Source organism: Maniola hyperantus, chromosome 14 (assembly GCF_902806685.2).
Source record: "Maniola hyperantus chromosome 14, iAphHyp1.2, whole genome shotgun sequence".
NCBI lineage: Eukaryota > Metazoa > Arthropoda > Insecta > Lepidoptera > Nymphalidae > Maniola > Maniola hyperantus.
The window spans coordinates 6,363,571-6,386,501 of NC_048549.1; the positions used below are offsets into that span (position 1 = coordinate 6,363,571).

The 22,931-nt window shown below is 33.8% G+C and overlaps 3 protein-coding genes and 1 long non-coding RNA gene across 4 annotated transcripts; 2 read left to right on the top strand and 2 right to left on the bottom strand.

The window, feature by feature from the left end:
• Positions 1–722: 722 nt before the first annotated feature.
• Positions 723–4,037, bottom strand: LOC117988294 (glycerol-3-phosphate phosphatase-like). Its single transcript, XM_034975421.2, has 5 exons — positions 3,736–4,037; positions 2,991–3,151; positions 2,592–2,729; positions 2,147–2,490; positions 723–1,055 (listed from the first exon to the last, which is right to left on the bottom strand). The coding sequence occupies exons 1-5, from the start codon at positions 3,935–3,937 to the stop codon at positions 884–886; spliced, it is 1,017 nt and encodes a 338-aa protein (XP_034831312.1). The 5' UTR covers positions 3,938–4,037; the 3' UTR covers positions 723–883.
• Positions 4,038–5,954: 1,917 nt separating this feature from the next.
• LOC138403291 (uncharacterized) lies at positions 5,955–9,701 on the bottom strand. Its single transcript, XR_011237576.1, has 2 exons — positions 7,374–9,701; positions 5,955–6,098 (listed from the first exon to the last, which is right to left on the bottom strand). It is a non-coding gene; the product is annotated as an uncharacterized lncRNA (long non-coding RNA).
• A 97-nt stretch (positions 9,702–9,798) lies between these two features.
• On the top strand, positions 9,799–13,561 carry Dci (Dodecenoyl-CoA delta-isomerase). The gene is made up of 4 exons (XM_034975178.2): positions 9,799–9,934; positions 11,748–12,119; positions 12,867–12,956; positions 13,162–13,561. The coding sequence occupies exons 2-4, from the start codon at positions 11,760–11,762 to the stop codon at positions 13,420–13,422; spliced, it is 711 nt and encodes a 236-aa protein (XP_034831069.1). The 5' UTR covers positions 9,799–9,934; positions 11,748–11,759; the 3' UTR covers positions 13,423–13,561.
• Positions 13,562–13,678: 117 nt separating this feature from the next.
• On the top strand, positions 13,679–22,925 carry LOC117988154 (sodium/potassium-transporting ATPase subunit alpha-like). Its single transcript, XM_034975271.2, has 18 exons — positions 13,679–14,233; positions 14,994–15,143; positions 15,214–15,386; positions 15,726–15,896; positions 16,299–16,428; positions 17,073–17,309; positions 17,479–17,694; positions 17,780–17,800; positions 17,881–18,071; positions 18,204–18,375; positions 18,459–18,607; positions 18,692–18,893; positions 19,012–19,166; positions 19,281–19,467; positions 19,551–19,790; positions 20,271–20,459; positions 21,378–21,495; positions 21,565–22,925. The coding sequence occupies exons 1-18, from the start codon at positions 14,086–14,088 to the stop codon at positions 21,677–21,679; spliced, it is 2,964 nt and encodes a 987-aa protein (XP_034831162.1). The 5' UTR covers positions 13,679–14,085; the 3' UTR covers positions 21,680–22,925.
• The last annotated feature ends 6 nt before the right edge of the window (positions 22,926–22,931 follow it).

Sequence of the window (22,931 nt, forward strand, 5' to 3'; positions counted from 1 at the left end):
AGGGGCTTTTTCTTTTGAGGTACGGAATCCTAAAAATTAAAATCGACAGTCGCGAGTGACATGCTTCCTATTGAAATTAATAGCAGGTATAAAAATGAGATTTTTACGATTTTTCACGGAAAGTAATTTTTCAATTTTCGCACTTACAATGGTTTGTTATTTACATCAAACTATGATCAAGATGAAAAGCGCGATCATATTATGTGGTTTTTCACGGAAATGAAAATTTGCTTTCCCTTTAAAACCTAGATGTTTTTCACTTTCTTGCACGCAGCGTTACAAGTGTTCTCGCTCGTGCGTTCTTTAACGTCTTGTCTCGTTGTCTAATAAGCGGAATTAAATGTAAAATAAAAAAATTCAAACTACGTGAGATTTTGCTTCGTCATTTTCACAGGCTATTTTAAGTAATATCATAATACGATTTTCACATGCCACCTGTGAAATAGAGAAAATCAGTGAGCAAATGTATTTTGAATTTATAACACTGCGAATCGTCATTATTGAATTGATTGTCTACAGAACATTCCGAAACTCAATATTCTTTAATATTTCATTTCATAAGCAATATTTTATGTTCCATTATTAAAAAAACCGGCCGTGCAAGTAAGGCTTGCGCACCGAGGATTCCGTACCTTGGAGGGTACATCATACTTATTTATTTTATTAAAATATTCGCCCCCTAAACAACAAAAAATTAAATAATCTATATCATTAGAGATGTTAAGCAAAATAAACTTAATGTAGTAGTAAGTTAACAGAACAAGCTTGCAACAAGAAATAAATATAAAAATAACATTAATGATAAACATAAATTATGAAACATATCACATTTTCGTTGACAATAATAATTGATCTACAATTCGTATTATAATTATTGATTGTACTATGACGACTTTAAGTTGAGTATATCTCCTAATTTTGGTAGAACAACATCTGGAAGCGGTGGCGTTTTCTCGTTTCTTATTTTTTCTATCTCCTTGGCAGAAGTGACTCCTGTCATAACAAGCAGAGTCTGAAAACCGCAGCGTACTCCGAATTCTATGTCCGTATTACACCTACAAAAAAAGAAAAAATAAGCTGGCTAACAACACTGTAATTGCACAAAATTAAATCTTACAGGAGGAGCAAAAACTGAATGAAAGCTGTTATTTCGATGTTAAATACGACCTTCCAGGTGTCATACATCTTTAAATAATCACGAAACAATCGCATATTGTATCGATATAAACAATTCTAAGCAAAGCTAGCAAAAAAACAAAACAAACAATGGGGCCGATTCTCTTGTACACGATCTCTAAACTAAACTAAAATGACACGTCTAAATCTATTGTTATCCCTCTCATAATGTTGCTTGCGGAAAAGGATAGCACTAGATTTAGACCTGTTAATTTTAACCATAACCCATTGTTGATTTTAATTTGACATTGGCTGGACCTCTTGTGGCACCCTCTGAGATCAGTTTTGCCTGGATACCCATTGTACTATTTTGGGCTCAATTTTAGGCTGTTTGATTGGAAATACTTCTAATTCATAAATATAATAACTTTTATGCATGTAGCTCCTGCCTTCCGCCTCAGGAAAGTCCAAAAGTCATTTGTGGGTATGGGTATTACCTTTTATAATAAAATCCCGCAAACTATTTTGGACTAACCTTTGCACAAGTTTAAAAAATCTATTAAAAATATGCTCCTGAAAAAGCTTATTACACAATTGGAGATTATCTAAATGATAAAAGAGCGTGGATTTGACCTGCAGCTCGTTCCAGCAACGCACAAGACTGCAAATACTATTTTATACATGGCATAATCTTGTACCTATATCAAATATTTAAAAAGAGCAACCGCCGAGTTTCTTGCTGGTTCTTCTCGGTAGGAAAGACATTCCGAACCAGTGGTAGATGCATCCGACTATTCGAAAGTACTTCGAAAGTTTATCCGAATAAAAAAAGAGTTTTATTTATTTATTTATTTTATGTAAATTACGTGCAAAACAAGTAGTTTAATCTAAGGCATATGACTCTGTGTTTTATAAAAGTGGAAGCTATCACCAAGTACACAAACCGCCAACTCTAACTTTTCAACTTCAGATCGGACTACTTGTTTTACGTTTTAGCAATCACAAAAAATATTATGATATATAAAATTACCTGTCACCAATCATCAAAGTCCTTCCAGGATTAAGTCCAAATGACTCCAGGAACTTTTTAACATAATCATTAGGTTTCCCAAGTACCAAAGCCTTTCTCTCTGAACATGTTTCAACTGCTCTCACCAGAGTGCCTGTACCAGGTATAATAATGGAGCTAGACTTTGGAAACCGTTCATCTGTGTTGGTCGCTATGAACAGACACTCTTCGTTTGAGAGATATGACGCAGCCTTCATAAACTTGGGGTAACTTATATGCTCATCAAAGCCAACAACAACTGCTCCCACTTCTGGATCCAAATCTGATGAGTTCATTGACTTAAAGTCTGTTTTCACTTGATCTGGCTGAAAAAAGTTATATCTAAATATACAAAAGGAAAATCTGACTGACTGACTGACTGATCTATCAATTAGATCTACAGAGTATAATGTGTGATAAAACTTACTCCAATACCTATATGCCTTATCCCAACTGCTTTCAATTCATCACCAATTCCATTTGAGCCTATTAAGTATACTTTTTTCGTGAACCCTATGCCTTTGAGGTAATGTGCTACTAGATAAGCAGTTGATAGGATTTCTTCCTGTGAAAATTAAACAAATACAATATTAATATCAATTTTAAAAAGTGTTTATAGTAGGTATGTGAAAGTTGAAAAAGATGAAAATAAATGAAAGGTTTTTACTTATTGCTTACTTACTTGACTTACATTATTTACAGTGTACTGCACTGTTACTATAAGAACATAACAATTTTCTTAGAAACAAAGGCTGCATTCTCCCTTCAGTTTATTTGAATGGTAAAAAATATATTATTAAATATTCCGAAAAATTGTGTTCCTTACCGGCTCAGCAATATAGCCTAGCTCCTGAGCTTTTACTGCGAAATCACTGCGCATCTTAGTGGAGTTGTTGGTGACATAAAATATCCTTTTGCCCATCTGGCGGAAGTAATTCATAGCTTCTGGCGAACCAGGGATTGCATTATTGTTTATCCATAACACACCTTAAAAAATAAAGTTATAATTACACTGGCTGGCCTTTTAAATATCTTCTTAATAATGTTTTGACTATTGCCACATCTAAAATATAATCTGAAGCAGAATTAACAGTTTTAAAGAATTAGTAGTCATTGAGTTGGATAATGGAGCAACAGGCCACATAAATTAAGTGTCCAAAAATCGCCAGAATATAATATAAACTTGGAAAAGCTTAGAATTTTGCAGTAAGCGTCCATCTCTTTTACTCTTGATACAGTAGGGGTGGCATTATGCTATAACGATAATGATAACGATATTATTGACACAAAAGCAGGTCTAGTATCAATTCTCCTACTGAATGACTAAATGTATGACTGGTGAACTTGTATAAGTAAGGTTGTTAGAATTTTGTAGTACCTACCTACACTTAAGTTCTAGAAATGAAAATCCTCTGCTAAAATGTTATTAAATTCAATGCAATCAAGCTAATATTTTTCTTGAGATATTTCCATTTATGACTAAAATAGTAGTGCAGAAATGGAATAAATTATAATCTTGGAAATATAATTTTTTATATTTCCAAGATTATAATTTATTAAGAAGTACTTACCATCACAATCACATAAAACTGTATCAAAAGAATTCAAAAACTCTTGCACTTGATCTGCAGTTGCTTCTTGAAGATTGAAAACAGCTGATTTAAACATTTTCTTGGTGTATTTTAATACTGGCTTACACGCTTTGCTGCTACTACGTATCCTACTAATATAACAGAAGTTAAAGTTTAAAACTTTATTAAATCGTCGTAACATTATGTTACTGTTTATCAAACTTAAAAAAGCAATTGTTTCTTGTTATTTTAACATAAAAAGCAGGACCATTTCATTTTAACCTACCTTTATAAAATTTGAAAAGGAAAGGTCAAACAAATGTCAACTTTGTAATCTTTATGTCAACAAAAGTTTTTCTTCAACTGGATTTATGGCTCTGGATTCTTGCTTTTTTGCACCTAGTCACAATAGTGTGACTGCCTTTTTAGTTGTCAGGGGTAACATTGGAAACGTCAAATAGTGCTCCAATGGAAAATAATGCCATAAAAGGGGTAGGTATCGTCTGCAAGAACTAAAAGCGTGCTTCCTTGTATGCAACAAAATAGATGAAAACATTAGATATATTAGTAACATCCAATAATATTTAAATGCGAGTTTTTTTTTCACCGTCAGAACTTTGGATGGCGTTTTACTTAAAATAGGTAGGTAGTCTGTGGACTTTGATACCTTAATTTATTGATGAATTGTAAAGGACTTGCGTTTTTGGCGGGAAACGCGAAGTGCGCTTTTTAATTGAAAATTGTTAAAAATATAGTTTTTGAGTGTAAATAGTACATTATTTTGTAAATAGTTTTCGTTAAACTGTGGTACAATGCCGTCAGATAGTGACGGCTGTGATTTGGAACCAGCAGCGGGCAAAAAGAGGAAGAAAATGCAAAAGGAGAAACCCTCTGAAAGTGATGGTGCAAAATACAAACCATTTATAAAACCAGGGTATCGCCGGGCGTACGGCGATACTAGTACCAATTCAGAATTCCCTGTATACGTAGAAAGCACAGAAGATATCAAACTAGGAAACAAAAACCCCCTAGTGGTATCCAAATATTTTAAACAAGTAAAAGGTGTACTTACACCAACGTAGGCGCATAAACGCTACTAAAATTATGCTTGTCTTCAAACAAGCGACAGCGGCTAATGACTTTTTGAAGCACGAGTGCCTTTCAGTTTATAAACTTCGAGCGTTCATCCCGGCGTCCTCTGTGGAAAGGGTAGGGGTGGTTAGGTTTATTCCAAAAGAATCTAGCAATCAGGAACTATTCAATAAACTCTCCTCGGAAAGTGAAGTAATAGGTGTAAAGAGATTTTTGAAAAAAGTGGGAGAGGAGCTAATTCCTCTCTCCACTATCAGTGTAATTTTCAGCGGTACTAGTCTACCGCAGTATATTTATTTGGACAACTGGAGATACAAAGTTTTCACTTATGTTCCTCCTTTGATGCAATGTTTTAAATGTATGAAATTTAACCATTATGGGAAAATTTGTAAAAATCAGCAAATATGCTCACGGTGCGCTGGTGAGCACCATTACAAGGACTGCACGACGGATACACTGAAGTGCAGCAATTGTGGGGGTGCGCATCTTGCAATATCAAAAACGTGTCCTGTAAAGGCAGCGAGAATGGAGAGGAACAAAAAAGAAACCTACTCAAAAGTAGTTCAAATAAGTAGTGCGAGTTTCCCTCCACTCCCAAAGCCTCAGAGCCCTCAGACATATGAAAAAAACCAAACTACATACTCACAGCCTAAGCAAACTACACAGACAAAGACAGAAATTTCACACAATGATATTGTAAATAACTCTAAGCTTTTAGGAGCCATAGTAAACACTTTGGTTACAATAGGGAACTCTAATAATATTAAGACTACTAATCAAATCAAAGAAACATTTTTAGAACATTTAAGTAAAATATAATGGATTCTCACCTAACTATTGTGCAGCATAATATCCAAAGTATTAACAATAAGAAACCCTTGGTTAAAACATTTTTGGAACAACATAATATTGATATTTTGCTATTAAATGAGACCTGAGGGTCTAACATGCGCCCCGCGAGAAAATTTTGTCTTCGCATTATCTCGTGTTTTTTCATATAAATAAGACGAGTAAATGCGTAGACAAAATTTTCTCGTGGTGCGCATGTTAGGCGTGCTGGCAAAAAAATACAAGTAATCCTATTAGATTTTCAGGATATAATTTTGTAGGAAAAAATGCAAATAATGAACATGGTGGAGTAGGCATTTTATTAAAAAATACATTAAAATATAAAATATTGCCAACACAATTTTATCAAGATGTCCAGTCCATAGCAATTTCTCTAGAAACTAATATAGGTTCCGTGTCGATTCTATGTGTTTATTGTCCACCTAAAAATAAAAATAACAATTATTGTAGAATTAATAAACTTAAAAATATTATTGCTAGCTTACCAAAACCTTGTATAGTCTCAGGAGATTTTAACGCGCATCATATTGCTTTTGGGTGCAATTGTACAAATTCAAGAGGCAAAACATTGTTTGAAATTTTTGATGAACATGACCTATGCCTGTTAAACACAGGTGTATCTACTACAGTACAAAGACCTAATGCAAATAGCTCTGCTATTGATGTGACAGGGGTGAGTCCCGTATTAGCACCTCTATGTGAATGGTCAGTAGGTGACGATCCTTTGGGTAGTTACCACTATCCAACTTTTACAAAATTAAGCCTAGTTCCATCTAAATATTCTGTCAATGACAAAGTAGAGAAATTTCTATTTCATAAAGCAGATTGGACCAAATATTATGCAAAATCAGAGGAGTACTTTAAAGGTATATCTTTTGATGAAATAGATCCTTCACAGTCGTATGATAAGTTCTGTGAAGTTTTAAATACTCTTAGAAAAGAATTCGTTCCTTATGTAAAAATTGAAGGTCCTAGACTTTTTAAAACTCCTGCTCCTTGGTGGGATGAAAACTGTGAAGTTGCTGTTAAAAATTCGAGAGAAGCTTTACAGTTATATAAAAGAAATGGGTTGATGGAAAATTACATTAATTATAAACAATTGGATGCACAAAAAAAATTAATAATTAAGGATGCTAAGAAAAATAGTTGGTACAAGTTATGTTCAACATTCAATAGATATACTCCTATTACTCGAGTATGGAATTATATGAAAATGTTTAAACGTATTAAAAACCCACCACAGCATAAAAATGATGTATGGATTCCCGATTTTATTTCAAAATTTAAACATGATAACAATAACACAACGTTAAATACCTCTGTTTTCGAATTTAATAATGATTCTGACAAGCATATGTTACTTTTAAAGCCTTTCACTTTTGCAGAATTTAATATAGCACTTAAATCAAGAAAAAACTCTACACCCGGCTTAGATAACATTCCATATATAATGATTAAAAAATTGCATAAATTAGGTCAATTAGCTTTACTTGATATATTTAATAGGCTATGGGATAATCAATGTGTTCCAGAGAGTTGGAAGATCCAATGTATAGTACCGATTTTAAAACCTGATAAATCTTCATCTGATTGTAATTCATACAGACCAATATCACTAACATCATGCATAGGAAAATTATTTGAACAAATGCTGAAACTGAGATTAGATTATTTTACAGAAAAAAATAAATTATTACCAACATTCCAATACGGTTTCCGAAAAGGAAGAAGTGCTAATGAGAGTTTGACATCATTTGTATCGGATTTAAGAAGCTGTAAGTTATCAAAAGATGCTGCAGTATGTGTATTTTTGGATATAGAAGGTGCTTATGACAATGTTGATTTAAACCAGATTATTACTTCTCTTCATGAAATTGGCATTCCTGGAAAAATGTTAAAATGGCTATCAAATTTTTTAAATAACAGAAAGTTTTATGTTAAGTATAATAATATACTTCATGGACCTAACTCAACAAGTAAAGGCCTTATGCAAGGTGCATCATTATCTCCAATTTTATACAATTTATATACCTCTCAAATTGAGAAATATGTAACAACAAAGGATGTAAAAATTTTACAATTTGCAGATGACTTGTTATTATATAGTGTAAATAAAAATGTAGAAATAGCTGTAAATAATGTTAATTCAGCATTGACTCAGGTGCAAAATTATTACCAAAACACTTTAAAATTAAGTATTAATACCTCTAAAAGTTCATGCATGGTATTTGGTGGACCAGTAGATGTAAACATTAAATATAATAACTTAGATGTTCCAATTGTAAGAAATAAGAAGTTCTTAGGAGTAATTTTTGATACAAAACTAAAATTCGATGCTCACATTAACTACATTTGTAAAAATGCATTAAAAAGCATTAATCTTATTAGATGTTTAGCTGGTACATTTTGGGGTTCAGATCCCAAAGTTTTGACTTTGTTGTACAATAGTATGGTTAGAAGTCATTTTGATTATAGTTGTCTTGCGTATATGCAAACTAATCCATCGTTGTTGAAAAAATTGGATGTCATTCAAAATATAGGTTTGAGAATAATAAGTGGAGCAATGCGGTCTACACCTATTAATTCAATGGAAGTAGAAACATGTATCCCTCCTTTGCCGGTGAGACGTGTTTATTTGGCTGAAAAGTTTTGTTTGAAGCAACTATTCGCTAACTCTAACTTGGTAAACAAATTATTACTTCCACAGGATTTATTAAAAGTTACTGAAGCATCAATTGAAACTCTACAACCTACAGCGGAAGCACTTCTTTCCGGTAAAGGACCTACTATGTCAATGATTATGACTTATATGCATAGTATTGCTAGTAAGATAAATGTGAATGACGTTTGGCCTATGTATGATTGCCACTATGATGTAATAAACCTCGAAAATAGAATACACATCACTGATATTAAATCCAATTTAGACTTCCTATTGTTCATTGAAGAAAATTGTAAAAATCATTATAGGATATATTCGGATGGTTCTAAAAATGAGAACTTTGTAAGTTCTGCTTTTTATGATTCACAGTTAAAAAAATGTAGATCATATAAATTAAACTCTGACTGCAGTGTGTTTACTGCTGAATGCGTTGCCCTGTTCAAGGCATTGGAATATATCAAAGAAGAATTAATGTTTAAAATGAATAACTATGTTTTAATAACAGACTCGAAAAGTGTTCTTTTAGCTATAAATAATTTTAATTTTAGTAATTATAAATTAGTTTATATTATTTTCCAAATTAAAAATGTACTACTTAATTTAAAACAAAGGGGAATTAATATAGAATTTGTTTGGGTACCCTCCCACAGAGGCATAACAGGAAATGAAGTGGTTGATTCTGCTACAAGAAGAAGTAATTTTTATGAAGACTGTTCAAGTAGCATCAAAGTGCCATTTACGGATTTATGCAATACAATTAAAATAAGACAAAAGAAATTGTGGAGTGAAGTGTGGGATGTGACTAATAAAAATAAAGGAAAATGGTATGCGGAAATTCAAAAGGAAATACCAATACAACCATGGTATTTCAAAACAAAGTGTGAATCTAGAAAATTTACATCATTAATGAATAGACTGAGATTTGGTCACTGTCTGGTGCCAACACACCTGAATAAAATAAAAATACTAAACAGTAAAAAATGTAACTATTGTGAATATGAGGAGGCTGATGTTAATCATATGATACTCAAATGTCCAGCTTTTGGCATACAAAGACTTATATTAGCCAGTGATCTAAACACTATAAATATGGAACAAAAACAAAAAATTGATTTTCCCCGCCATGTAAAGGACTTGTTGTGTAAAACGTCATATTTTAAGTCTATTTTTAATTATATAAGTAATACTATAAATAAAGTGTAAAAACGTTAGACTAATTAGTTATAAGCAATTTTGTATTTTTAGAATAATATTTAGTTATAAGCAATTTTGTATTTTAGAATTTGTAAATTTTTGAAAGGCCTTAAAGGAGTGTTATCCAGGGCCGTAAAATAAATTAAAAAAAAAAAAAAAAAAAAAAAAATTTATTGATAATTTTTGAAAGGCCTTAAAGGACTGTTATCCAGGGCCGTAAAATAAATTAAAAAAAAAAAAAAAAAAAAATTTATTGATAGTGGATGGACAGTGGCACGACAGTGGATTCATGTATATATTTTTTTGTAATTTACTGTGCAAATATTATTACCTACTACATCTTAAGACTACAAGGCTAGATAAAATAATAAATAAATAAATATTTCGCAAGGTTTTAATGCGGTAAGGTTTTGTGTATATACCTACTTACCAGTGGCGTGCAGGTCATAGAGGCATAAAAGCACTGCTTACCTAGTTGAAATGGCTATGTGCTCATTTTTCATGATGACCTGTCGTTAAATAGGTAGTTAGCTAACTAATGCTTACCCTAGGTTGAAACCCTGTGCACGCCACTGCTACTTACCCCTATATTCAATGTACTCTGTGCCTGCTACCTACTATTGATTGATTCCAATGAACGTACAAACAGTAGGTACTAAGTAGGTAGTCATTTATTAATTTATGACCATGGACCTTCTATGACTCTAAGATTTATAATGGACTATGAGCCAGCGCGTGCCAGACCTTCGTTATTTTGTAAAAGCTGAAAGTTTCTCTATGTACCTACCTACTGTATCTGCATCCATTTGTAATTTCCATTACCAATTTTTAGAATTCTGTCGCGTAAACCCAGGAACCCCAAGCAATTTCGTCCAAGACTCCAGTCCAGTCCAGTGTTTTAGAATATAGGTACACGTAAAGCTCTTTCATTATGATACCCCACTTGGTATAGTAATATTACTTTAAAAGTTGAAAATACTAATTATTTGTTAATTTTTAGGGTTCCGTACCTCAAAAGGAAAAACGGAACCCTTATGGGATCACTTTGTTGTCTGTCTGTCTGTCAAGAAACCTACAGGGTACTTCCCGTTGATCTAGAATCATGAAATTTGGCAGGTAGGTAGATCTTATAGCTGACATTTGGGGAGGTATCTGAAAACCGTGAATTTAGGGTTAGATCACACAAAAAAAATTAAATTGTGGTCATGAACTAATAATTAGTATTTTCAACTTTCGAAGTGAGTGAGTATAAAGTGGGGTATCATTTATGAAAGGTCTTCACCTGGACATTCTAAAACAGATTTTTATTTATTTTTATGCATCATAGTTTTTGAATTATCATGCAAAATGTCGAAAAAATACGACTGTAGTACGGAACCCTCATTGCGCGAGCCCGACTCGCACTTGGCCGGTTTTTTTTTTCCTTATGTCTGCTATAAGACCTACCTACTTGCCAAATTTCATGATTCTATGTCAACCGGAAGTACCCTGTAGGTTTCTTGACAGACACGTCAAACAGACATAGTTACAGACAGACAACGAAGTGATCCTATAAGTGTTCCTTTTGAGGTACGGAACCCTAAAAATTAGACTTTATACTTTGACGTAAGATTTTTACAGCTTTAGCTAGGTACCTGTTATCTCCCAAAGCCACCATGATCCAAACTTCGTAGTCGCTGATCGTTCCTCCGTGTTGGGGACAATACACGGAGAAACTTTCAGCTTGGAAACAAAATAACGTTTAAGAAATAATGACCGCCAAAATTTTTAACAACTAGCATATAAGGTGGCTATACTGAACCCTGTAGGTATCACGTGTTCTCACTTCACTTCGGGCACGCACTTACCTTTGACGTAACTAAGCTTTAGAGCTAGCGCGCACCACGATAAATTAATTCCGTGCGTTTTTTTTCCGCAAAATCTGTGAACTAGAAGCGCCCGCACTACGAGATTAATTCCGCACCGGATTTTGATACATTTGAATTCAAATTTACGGATTTTAAAACGCACCGCAACCCACCGCACTGTGGTGCGTGTTAGATCTTACTGCCCTAAAATATATTAATTAGCCCCCAGATAGTACCTACTTAATAGTTTAAATTTTCGTCTCAGTGACAACTCCCATAATGGCACCCTGAATATTCCACTTAGATAATAGATAGTTATCTATAGTAAAACTACTTACAATACAAGTTCATATAATTCTTTGTTTCAGAATGTAGGTAAAATGGATAGTGAAACTATTATCGAATCGATCAAAGATAACATAAAAGTTGTGAGATTGAACAAGCCACGTAGAAAAAATGCTATAGATTATGCTATGTATGTCCGTTTAACGAAAATAGTTAACGATGCAGCCACCGATAATAGCATTTCAATTATTGTGTTAACCGGTACAGGCGATTTCTATAGCAGTGGAAACGATCTGGTTGCGTCTAGAGAAGCGGACTTTTTGCAAGTTTTAGAAGACTTCATAAAAGCTTTCATAACATTCCCAAAACTGCTGATAGCAGTTGTTAATGGACCGGCTGTAGGAGTCGCGGTTACCATACTACCGTTGTTTGATTTCGTATTTGCTTCTGAAAATGTGAGTTTTAACTATGGGTACCTACCACTGTACAGTACGCGGCAGAAAGTATTGTACATCGACCTTTAGGAGATACCAGATTTGTAGAGCATTGTCTCTGTCTTTGAGACCAACTAAACGTCATATGAGTAACGTATATGTGAGTGGCAGAGACAACGTTCTACAACGCCGAAATGTCATCCTAAAGGCTAATAAGTACTTTATTTCTGCAGGCAGCGTACTGTACACTTTTTGATTTTCAGTTGTGTAATTAGTAATTACCTAGTACATAGGTACCTACTACTTATAAAGCTACGAGGGTTCTAAACGCGCCTCGCAGGGTGATAGGTCTGAGAAGAAAAACAACAAATTCAGCCGGATAGTTACTATCTTCACACATGACACAATTATCACATTTACTGTCGTCATAAATGACACAAATACGTAACGATAACGATTAATCTTTAGAACAATCAAACTATGATGAACAAGTGAATTTCCGAACAACCGGGGACCCGAGCGCTGGCAGCTACCTTGATCAAAGAATTAGTTTGGCCATCCATAGGGGTAATGCTGCCAGCATCTTGCCAGCAACAATGCCTCGCTGCGGTGGTCTCGATGAGGTTTTAGATTTAATTTAACTTATTTTAGTTTTAATTTAATGTTTCTTTTATGTTTAAGTTTATTTAATAGAATAATTTCTTTGTCAATTTACCTACTAATAAAATACATTAAAATTAAATAAATAAAATTAATTTAATTTTGCAGGCTTACTTTTATACACCATTTACAAAATTAAACATCGTAGCTGAAGGATGTTCGTCATTTACATTCCCAAGATTGATTGGCGCAAGAAAGGTAAGTTTCGGACGTTAGCCTATTCAGATATACCTACCCATTTTACTTTATTTGTGGAAATCATAAGTAGATAAACTAATTTAGAAATTTTTAATTTTAAAATAGATTATAAACGAGAGTGAAATAATAACCATACAAAATCTTCTAACGCAAAATTATGGCCACGAAGTAATTATTACTTACGTGCCTGCTTGTTTTGTTTCAGGCTATGGAATTATTACTATTAAACTATAAAATGCCAGCCAAAGAAGCTTTAGAATGCGGCTTAATCAGTAATCTTTACAAAACAGAAGAGTTACAGCAGAAAGCATGGGAAAAAATAGAAGAAATTTCTTATTTGCCTGAACATTCTGTGATAACTACGAAAAGCTTGATGAGAAGAACTTATATGGAAGATTTATTAAGAACTAATGCGATTGAGATAGAAGAGCTAAGAAAGATTTCCAACAATGCGAGCAAGTTATAAAATATTATAGTACAAATTAAAGGGTAACATGGATATTCCCTTTTTCAAACAAGAAAGAGCTCAGGTCAAAAAATTTAATATTAGGGGTAAACATTGTAATGTGTATGGTATTGTTAAATAAAAAATATTTTGTACAATAAAATTATTATCATTTAAAACACATCTTTGCTGTCGACGTGATAAGTGATTATGATGCCCACGACTTCGTCCGAGTGGATTTGGGTTTTTAAAAATCCTTGGGAACTGATTTTTTCCTTCCACGGAATGTAAGCTAAGTCTGTACCCACAGAATATAAGGGTTGGCCTTCCAACATCAATGTCTGTACCAAATTTAATCAAAATCGGTTAAACTGTTGGGCCGTGAAAAGCAAGCAGACAGACAGACACACTTTAGCGTTTATAATATTAGTATGGATTTAAATAACAAATCGAAAAGGAATTAAAATGAAATGGATTGCGTTATTTGCTATGCGTTGTTGTTTTTGTATTATGAATTTTGCCGTTACTATTACAAAAACAAAAAAGACGCGAAATAAGTATTTTTATTTTTTATGCTTGAAATCACGGCAGCCTAGTTCGCGATTTGACCATCTTGATTAGTTTTTATTTTACCTATAGGTAGGTTAATACAATATCGTAGGAATTTATAAAAGAGAAAACATCATGAATTCCAAAAGTTCTAGTTTATCTTCGATATCAGATCTTTTCCGCCCTACAAATCCCAGAGGTTTAAGATCTAAGGATCTTAGTTCTACTCGATTAAGTGTTCTGAAGAAAGAGATACAGACCGATACTCATTTGATACCCCTCAGTAAGCATAAGATTATACTTATTTATTCATCATCATCATGATCAACCCATCGCCGGCTCACTACAGAGCACGGGTCTCCTCTCAGAGTGAGAAGGGGCCATAGTCTATCACGCTGGCTAAGTGCGGATTGGCAGACTTCACACACCTTTGAGAACATTATGAAGAACTCTCAGGCATGCAGGTTTCCTCACGATGTTTTCATGATAAATTACTTAAAACGCACGTAACTTCGAAAAGTTATCGGTACCTACGTGCCCGGGATCGAACCTGCCCGACCTACGATTACTTATTCTATTATTTCAGCCAATAGGGAATCATATAGCGGGGACCCTGAGACACAGGTGTATCAAACTTCAGGGTTCCCGACACTAAACTGTAAACCGACTGGGGCCGATTCTCTAGTACACAATCTCTAAACTAAACTAAATTAACAGGTCTAAATCTAGTGCTTTCCTTTTCCGCAAGCAACATTATGAAAGGGATAGCAATAGATTTAGACGTGATATTTTAGTTTAGTTTGGAGATTGTGAACAAAGGAATTAGCCACATTGTTGTCATAAATAAATTTTCATTTCATTTCATTTGTCATATATTCTTAACACCGAGAATTAAACCTCTTTTTGACTCGCAGAACAGTAAAAATTAAAATAATTTAAAGTGTACCTACGTTTTTGGATATTTATTTGGTGGAACTCAAACTTCACCTTATCTTATCTTCACTTTATCCACCTTAACTACAAATACCTTTTGAACTTTTTAGAAAATCTTTACACCTTATTGGGTACAGATCCAATAAATGGCTTAACTAATAACAGAGCAAAAGAGTTATTGGAGTATTATGGCCCAAACACGCTTACACCAACTACACAGTTTTTATGGCCACGTTTACTATTCAAATCTTTATGTACTGGTAAGTCCCAATTGATTAAAATTGTCTTGTACGGAATATTTACTCTACTAAAGATAATATACGTTTTCAGGATTTTCAATTGTAATATGGCTTGGTGCAATATTATGTTTAACCGCATATCTAATAGAACTATCTACGAAACCAGACCCTCGCCCTGATAACCTTTATCTAGGATGTGTACTTATAGCAGTAGACGTTATATGTGGAATGTTCAGTTTTTTTCAGAACTACAAAAGTTCTCAGGTTTGTAAAAAAGTAATCAATTTTTCTTGCAAGTTCCTTCGCAATAGTATGGTTTCTCTTGACTATTGTCATTATTTTCATGTGTATTAAAATAAGTTTATTAATATAAGTATAGGTAATTTAAAATAGACTTGAGACTGAGAGGTACCTACCTACACGTAGAAACAGTCCACACTTCACCGTGTGGCGTCCGTGCACGGAGTTCTGCTTCATATAAATTTTTTGTGATGTTTTGAATCCGTGCCTCGTCATCGCCTCGTAGGGCACGTCCCTACGAGTACGGCTAGTGCCCGCCACATGTTCGCGTAAATCATCCCTTAATCATAACATGTTCTACAGATCTTGAAAACATTCAACAGTATGATACCGATGTACGCGAAATGTACGCGGGACGGTGTGGTAACTACGGACACCGAAGTGCATAATTTAGTCAAAGGAGATATAGTTTGTGTGGAAATCGGTGATGTTATACCAGCGGATATACGAATAATTGAAAGCAAAGGATTTAAAGTACTTAGTTTTATATTTTGATTTAAATTCAAATTTAGTTTTCGAACCCATGGAGGCATAGGTGGTTTAGAATACTCCATGAGTATAGTATGCGACAGATGAGCGGTTGAGATGGCAATCGGGGTATGAGGCGGGGAGACGCCCCGCTCACACGCACGTCTTCCGCGCTCGCCCGCACCGAGTTAGCACGGGGGCTGTGCGGGTGTTCGGGGCGTGCCCTCCCCGATTGACATCTCGACCTGTCGCGTACTATAGGTAATACTTTTTCTATTTCAATACTTCTTCTAGACATTTTAACCACGGTCTGCTTATTAAACCGATTTGTCAGGCTAATTTTTTACGAGTACATGACTTTAAAAGTATCTACTGATTTACACTTAAATTATAATACAAAAATTTCAGGTCGATAACTCCTCATTGACTGGTGAATGCATAGCAGTACCGCGAAGTAATACAGATGGCACACCAAACATATTGGAATCGCCCAACGTCGCATTTTCTTCTGCTCTTTGCGTAGAAGGATGGGCGAAAGGTCTTACTTTTCATCTCCTTATAGTTCAAATATACATAACCATCGTAATTGCAAACACAAGTTACTTTTTTTTGGTGTCGTTACTTCAGTCTTTAATAGGCTACTTGACAATTTTTTTAAGTTGGTCTTAAATGGTTAATATTTGTCCTATTATATCAAAAAAATTAACACTATATTTTTTTGCGCCCTAAAAACCGTAAAACTTTAATTTAAAAAAATATTTTTCTTAGACAGGTGAAAACACTGTCGGCCATGTTTGGCCGATAGATTATCTGTGCTCTGACGTCATGCATTTGTAAACAACAGTATAACCCTGTGGTTATACTGTTACAACACCAGGGTTATACTGTTGTTTACAAATGCATGACGTCAGAGCACAGATAATCTATCGGCCAAACATGGCCGACAGTGTTTTCACCTGTCTAAGAAAAATATTTTTTTAAATTAAAGTTTTACGGTTTTTAGGGCGCAAAAAAATATAGTGTTAATTTTTTTGATATAATAGGACAAATATTAACCATTTAAGACCAACTTAAAAAAATTGTCAAGTAGCCTATTTACGCCATATCATCAAATTATTATACAATCCTTACTTATTTTGGATTAGTAAATTTTTATTATTATTTTCTTTATTTCCCCCTAAGGAGTTGTTATATGCTGTGGAGATCTAACTGCCTTAGGTCGCGTAGCTGGGCTCGCTGCGCGTTTAAAGCCCGCTCCGTCACCACTGTCCCGAGAGATCAGCCGTTTCATGCGCTGTATGTCTGCCTGGGCGATAGGTTTGGGCGTTTTCATCGCCAGTGCCAGCCTTGCACTTGGATATCCTTTTATGCAAACAACTGTATTTGTCATTGGAATTATTGTTGCTAATATTCCTGAAGGTTAGAATAATTTACCATAGGTTTCTGTAATCTTAAGCATACCTACTCTATTGACTAATCAAATTTTGGTGTCATCGCTATTCTTGTAAGATGCATACATACACATACATTATATTTTAATACCCTTTAACTTCTTAAAAATCATTAAGTGACTCTTGGTTTTCGTCAGGACTACAACCAACTGTAACAGCTTCTTTGACACTAACAGCAAAACGCATGGTTGCTAAACAATGTCTTGTAAAGAATCTAGAAGCAATTGAAGCACTCGGCGCCTGTACAACAATCTGTTCTGATAAAACTGGCACTTTGACGGAGAATAAAATGAGCGTCCGGCATATTTGGATGCCGGATAAAACGTACTCAGTACTGGACGCCGATTTCGATTGTAGGTTATTTTGGATGTTAATAACGTGATTTAGATATACTTTAGCAATGAAATAAAAGTTTATTAATAAATTCAATATTTTCAGCTTCATTACAGAACAATCAAGGTGCATATGCCTTATTTTATAACTACATTTTTTTAAATATAATATAGTGCCACGATTAATAAAGAGGTATGCGTTTATAGCATTCATATCCCTAAAAATATGTGGTGCATTATGCAGCAACGCATCTGTTTCTTCGAGTGGAGTTATGCGTGGTGATGCTTCGGAAAAAGCTATATTGAACTTCTTAATTAACTTTGATGATCCTATCGCCATTCGGAAAATGTACCCTAAAGTTGCTGAAATTCCCTTCAATTCAGTTAATAAGTATCAAGTGAGTACTTAAGCTGATAATACCTGATTTACTGTAATCAATAGTTGCCTATTAATCATGCTTAATTTTAAATACTTTCATACTTTATTATATTCATATAGTATGAATTTCTGCCTTGAAACCTGTTTTTAGGTCAGCGTTCATTTGGATACATCAAACTCAAAATTTGTTGTAGTAATGAAAGGGGCACCCGAGTGCATAGTTTCTAGATGTTTGTCATTTATTTTTGACAACAAGATAATAGATATGAGTACCAAAATCAAAGAAGCTGCAAATACAGCAACTGAAAACTTGGCAAATACTGGTAATCTTATAAACCATTATAAAAACATGAAACTAAAATAAAATGCTACTAAAATTGAGGATTTCATTGGATCGTATTTACAGGTGAACGGATTTTAGCATTCGCAGATTGCGTTTTGGATCCGAATAAATTTCCATTGGATTATAATTTTAATACAGAAAACGTAAATTTTCCACTTGATAATCTACGGTTTCTGGGACTCATTGGTTTGAAAGATCCACCTAGAGAGGAGGTAACTAATTAGTAAGAGCAATTGCAATATGGTAAAAGTTTGAAATGAAAATTAAAATAATTTTAGTCATAAAAACCTTTAAAGGTCCGCTTTGCAATACAACGTGTTCGCGAAGCAGGAGTACGAGTGATGATGGTGACTGGAGACCACCCAGCCACTGCTCGAGCCGTCGCTTCTGAAGTGGGTATCGCCACTACACCCGATTGTTATGTTGTGACTGGTACCGATCTGAGAAATATGACACCTGATTTACTGTATTTAACGCTGGAAAAACACTACGAAATAGGTGAGGCAGATTAGGAATTAGGTAATACAAAATAAAAACAATTACAAAATAAAAACTTTCACGTAGATACCCAATAATTTTCTTGTGAAACGTTGTTAAGTAATCTGTTTTTCCGTAGTATTTGCGCGCACTTCACCAACCCAAAAACTAACAATTGTTGAAGCATGTCAAAGACAAGGCGGGGTAGTAGCTGTAACAGGTGATGGTGTAAATGATGCACCAGCCTTAAGACGTGCAGATATTGGAATTTCCATGGGAATTAATGGGTCGCAAGTAAGTTGAAAACTTTAATACAACAACAAGAAAACTCAACTATTACGTAATAAGTAGATAGGTATTCTTTGAAATTTTCAACATGAAGATTTAGAAATAATTATTGAAATACAGGTATCCAAACAAACAGCAGATATTATTTTGATGGATGACAACTTTGCGACAATAGTAACTGGGATAGAGGAAGGACGAAAAATATTCGATAATTTAAAAAAATCAGTTTGCTACATACTTATATCGAACGTTCCTGAAATTATTCCCGTGTTAACGTTTATCCTCTTCTCCATACCACTACCGCTGGGTAATTTTTTTTAAATGATTTTAGATTATGATAAAACCAATTAATGAAAATCCCACTTCTGAACTTTTAATACTGTTTTTAAGGGGTGATGACAATTTTATGTGTGGACCTCGGCACAGACATGTGGCCAGCAGTATCATTATCCTACGAGCAAGCAGAACAAGATGTAATGGCCCGACCGCCTCGAAAGTCTGATCCCCTCGTGTCGCCCTGCATGTTGCGCCTAGCATATGGACATCTTGGTCTTATTGAATTCGCCGCCGGCATGTACGCCTACTTCATCGTTATGGCTGAGCATGGTTTTTATCCTTCTAGTCTGTTCGGTAATAATTATCTTCCTATATTTATCAAATAGCAGTTACGTTACGCTAATAATTTACGCAGACGAAGTCGCGCGTAAAATTTCTGGTTTCTCATGAGATTAGAAATTTTCCCGCTGCAAAAGACCTCACTTACCTACTCACTCAGTCTCATCCTAAGGTACGGAAGCCAGAATATCTACCTAAATGCAGATTTTCATATCTCTCTTCAAGAACATGAACATGTAACTTTCCAACACCCTTTTCACCTCCTTAGGGGGTTTTTTTCTGAAAACCGTTTTTAGCTGACACCTAGTTCGTAGAAAGAACCTACCTTCCAAATTTCAAGTTTGTAAGTTTTATTGTTTCTGAGAGTTGTGTGATGAGAGTGGTTTTTCGCTTTTATAAAATTATAGATTTAGTTAATGCATTATGCAAGCGATCCATGCCTCATTTGAACGATGAACGATATTTGAAACCTGTAAAGCCACAAACATTTTGAAGGTATACGAGACCGATGGGACAACGAGGCAGTTAGTGACGTCGAGGACTCTCTAGGTCAAGAATGGACGTATGCGGAGCGGAAAGAATTAGAGAGGGCGTGTCAGGCTGCTTACTTTGTGGCTGTTGTCATTACGCAAATGATGAATGGTATTATCTGTAAAACAAGATACAACTCTCTGTTCCATATTGGTTAGTCGTTTTTGGAAACTTCTAATTGATAAGAATAATCCTATATCACAATGTAAAGAATTATATAAATGATAAGAAAGCTTGGGGATGAGTTGCTTAACAGCTTTGATAGTTCTAATAAGTTAAAGTGGTAAAGTTATAATAGTTAAAAAAAACCGGCCAACTGCAAATCAGACTCGCGCACCGAGGGTTCCGTACTACAGTCGTATTTTTTCAACATTTTGCACGATAGATAAAAAGTTATAGACATGAAAATAAATAATCTGTTTAAGAATGTATAGGTAAAGCCCTTTCATATGATACCCCACTTGGTATATTATCTTACTTTGAAAGTTGAAAATATTATAATTATTTGTTCATGAACACATTTTTTTTTGTGATGTAACCACAAATTCACGGTTTTCGGATATTTCCCCTTAAGTGTGCTATAAAACCTGCCTACCTGCCTGATTCTAGGTCAACGGGAAGTACCCTATACGTTTCTTCACAGACACGACAGAATCTTATAAGGGTTCCTTTTTTCCTTTTGAGGTACGGAACCCCAAAAATACTCAGCTGAGTTTGTTGTGGGCTCTTCTCAGACCTGGGCGCATTTGGAACCCTCGTAGTTGTAGGTTTTAGTTTTAAGTTTACTTAATTAATTATCACCTTACAAATTCAATAACTGACTATCAAAAAGTGTACAATGGTACCCAATTTGAATAAATGATTTGATTTTGACTTAAAAGCAAGAATGATTTTTTAATTTAGAAAACTTTAGATCAGGTACAAGAATGGTAAGGAAAAGTACCTGATAGCTTTTCTTTGATGAATGAAGTACATTTTATAAAAAAATCACGTCATCTCTCGAATATAGGTACAGTAATAAATTTACCTACTGTTATTCGAGAGATGACGTGATTTTTTGAAAACATTCAGGTATGAAAAACAACGTTTTGAAAATGGGATTGTTGGTAGAATTATTGCTTGCTTGTGCGGTGTGCTATATGCCTGGAGTTAATACATTTTTTCGCACATATCCTCTTCGATTAAGATGGTAAGAGTTTACTATGAATATATATTTTATTGTACCCATTTGAACATTGATAAAACAATAATTTTGTAGGTGGTTTTTGGCGCTACCTTTTGCGGCACTTATGTTTGTATTTGATGAATCCAGAAAATATTGTATCAGAGGGCAGAAATTTGGCGGTTGGTTTAACAAACTGATATATTACTAGCATATATTATATTATAATACTCTGATCCAGGGATATTAAACAACTTACTCTGGAGACAATTATGAATAATATACTTAATTAATATCCAATGCTTATGCATTCAAGGATTAGGTAAGGGCTGATTTTTCAATCGCCAAACAGAGCTTAACTAACGAATTGTACCAGTTTGGCAGATTTGCAAAACAAAAATTGTAATCTCTCAGTTACACTCATCATATTATGTACATTATTTAACGATAATACTTATTGTACCTTATTTTCTGTTCTTTTGGTGTTGAATAAACTAATTACACATAGGTACAATATATACATTATTTACATTATTTGGCGAATGGAAAATCGGCCTAATGAAGAATGAAATTAATAAAATATATTATAATTATTTATGTTTTTGTAATTTAAAATTAGTATTTTAAGTGGGTCTTCTAAAACTAAATTCTAATTAAAAACATTATTCATGAAATAAGAATATATTCTGTATCATAAATCATTTCACACAATAATTAAACAACGAATTAAATAATATTATGTATGTAGATGTCAATTAATTTATAAGTAACATAAAATGAGCAAACGATGGATACTTTTATGTGTATTTAAATATAGTTACCTATATAAAAATTAATACAAATAATTTGACTGTAAACTATCATTTTTAGATATGTACATAATTATATGTATAAGGCACAGGTATAGGTACTTATATGTATATATTTCTTGTCTTTTAATGACTAAAAGCTCATTTTACACTACAGGATATAAATTATATTATAGTGCGGTCAAAATAGACATTCAAGGTTACAATATTTCGCATAGAGCTAATAAGTGGTACGAATGTTGGGCCCACCAATATAAATGAATTGTGATAAGTGTAAGATAAGTAATTGGTGCTTTCATTCATTTAATTAATTGTAAACCGTCGCAAAATCTTAAATTTGTAACTGTTTTTCTGTCATTACGAAATCTAAGAAATATGCATTTTGTTTACTTTAGATTTTTTTTATTAAACTTTAAGTATGGTTTTACAAATTAATGTCACAACATGGTAATTTAATTGTTGTTTCATGTTTCATTATTATTTGTTTAAAAATAAAATGAACTATTTAATTTTCCCCCTTTTTTGTGTTCCGCTAATTCTGCCGGCGTGTGTATAATTTATATCCCGTAGTGTGAAATGAGCTTTAGACTAAAGTTATGGGATATGAATATAATATACCAAATAAAGTGGTTTGTTCAGTTATTCATAGTAAGT